This window comes from Cyprinodon variegatus, unplaced genomic scaffold, assembly GCF_000732505.1.
Source record: "Cyprinodon variegatus isolate N-32 unplaced genomic scaffold, C_variegatus-1.0 Scaffold1854, whole genome shotgun sequence".
Classification (NCBI taxonomy): domain Eukaryota; kingdom Metazoa; phylum Chordata; class Actinopteri; order Cyprinodontiformes; family Cyprinodontidae; genus Cyprinodon; species Cyprinodon variegatus.
In genome coordinates, this window is record NW_015152307.1 from 20,205 (window position 1) to 21,339 (window position 1,135).

At 50.7% G+C, this 1,135-nt stretch overlaps 1 protein-coding gene across 1 annotated transcript in view; it reads left to right on the top strand.

Moving 5' to 3' along the window:
- Positions 1-488: 488 nt before the first annotated feature.
- clip2 (CAP-Gly domain containing linker protein 2) overlaps positions 489-1,135 on the top strand; it is a 39,420-nt gene continuing 38,773 nt past the window's right edge. The window contains exon 1 of the mRNA XM_015404777.1: positions 489-1,022. Within this exon, the coding sequence (XP_015260263.1) occupies positions 507-1,022 (516 nt within the window). The 5' untranslated portion in view covers positions 489-506. The remainder of the gene's footprint in view (positions 1,023-1,135) is intronic.

Here is a 1,135-nt window from a genome sequence, read left to right on the forward strand (position 1 = left end):
ATTTAACAGGAAGCCAATGAAGAGAAGCCAGGATAGGAGAGATATGATCTCTCTTTTTCATTTTCACATTGACTTCAATGAGTAGCACTTCAACTGACACATTGAATTTCTACATTTCCTTTTGGTCCAATAAGCCTCATGAATCTTTACCTTACATAGAAACTGAATTAGTCATAACCACTATTAGATAGGGAATAGTGTGTACCAGACCACATGCTTGGAGATTGCTGTGTAAAGGGGAAAAAATGCTGAGATTCAGCTCATCTTTGTGTCAAACCAGCAACAACCCAGGCAGCATGGCGGGGTTAATCACCGGCCTGTCACTGATACCGTCTCTGTGACCCACTTTTCACAAAGAATTACCGTATCAACAAATCTTCATAATGCACTGTGTGCTGAATGTTGCCACGCAGGCAGTTTTCTTTGTTTTTCTCTGCAGGAGCGACAGTTAGACGGGTGAAGGTAAGATCACAGAGCAGTGGAATAAACGGTGCAGGTGACGTGTGATGTCTCTGTTCTCAGGTACTCCACTGAGGCCCATCACTCCGGCGAAGATATCAGAGGAAGGTGACGATGTTTTAGGAGACTACACTGTTGGTGAACATGTCTGGGTGAACGGCGTCAAACCTGGAGTCATCGCCTACCTCGGGGAGACCCAGTTTGCCCCCGGACAGTGGGCTGGGGTAATACTGAACGACCTAGTTGGCAAGAATGACGGGTCAGTGGGCGGCGTGCGCTACTTCGAGTGCCAGCCCCTCCAGGGCATCTTCACCCGCCCCTCCAAGCTCACCCGCCAGCCGGTCGGAGAGGGGAGCGACGGCCACTCCACCGACTCCACACAGAATCAGAGTCAGCAGGGAGGCAGCGGCGCCCCTGCTGGCCAGAGGGTGGTGGTGCCGCTCAGGGAGGGGCTCCTCAATAGTGCGGTGAAAACAGGAAACGAGTCGGGCTCTAACTTGTCGGACAGCGGGTCTGTGAAAAAAGCTGGAGATAAAGACCTGCGTGTTGGAGACCGAGTTTTGGTGAGTAGCAGATTTCATCCATCCATCATCCATCCATCCATCATCCATCCATCCATCCATCCATCCATCCATCCATCCATCCATCCATCCATCCATCCATCCATCCATCCATC